The following is a 511-nucleotide window of genomic DNA, read 5'->3' on the forward strand; positions in this document are numbered from 1 at the left end:
CGCCCGCTAGTGCTTGCTGCAGCGTGGCTGCTGTCAGAGTTTCCTTTTTGGGAAAGCACGCGCGGGTAGCGGGAGGACACTCGACACCTACGCAAGAAGCATATATTTACGGTGCGGTGCAGACGCATAGACGGCGGAAAATCAACAACATACGCCACATCGCTGATACGCTTACTTATGCTAAACGGTCCAAACCACTTGTGGCCCAGCTTTCTCTCCCCCTTTTCCTGTTGTCGTAATAGCCGAGAGGACACGAAAACAAGGTCACCAACACCAAATATTTCATGTTGCCGCCCGCGGTCGAAGTTCCTCTTCTGAACCTGCTGCGCCTTTGTTAGGCAGGTCTTGGCCATTGCCAGCCGCTGTGCCGCTGTCTCCAGAAGCTCAACGCGATTCTCACAAATACTTTCGGGGGCCTCGGGGAAGTCGTCTGGTGGTTGAATGTACACGAGTGAGAAGGGGCTGGCTTTCGTCGACTCGTGCACAGCACTGTTATACGCATACTCTGCCA

The 511-nt window shown here is 54.2% G+C and overlaps 1 protein-coding gene across 1 annotated transcript; it reads right to left on the reverse strand.

Annotated features, from left to right (window-relative positions):
- Window positions 1-2: 2 nt before the first annotated feature.
- Window positions 3-485, reverse strand: CSUI_008884 (retrotransposon nucleocapsid related; the record flags this gene model as incomplete). Its single annotated transcript, XM_068069004.1, has 1 exon — window positions 3-485. A coding segment is annotated over exon 1 (351 nt), but the record flags the coding sequence as incomplete, so codon positions are not given.
- Between the last annotated feature and the right edge of the window lie 26 nt (window positions 486-511).

The sequence above is a fragment of the Cystoisospora suis genome (genome assembly GCF_002600585.1).
Source record: "Cystoisospora suis strain Wien I chromosome Unknown contig_5124, whole genome shotgun sequence".
Classification (NCBI taxonomy): domain Eukaryota; phylum Apicomplexa; class Conoidasida; order Eucoccidiorida; family Sarcocystidae; genus Cystoisospora; species Cystoisospora suis.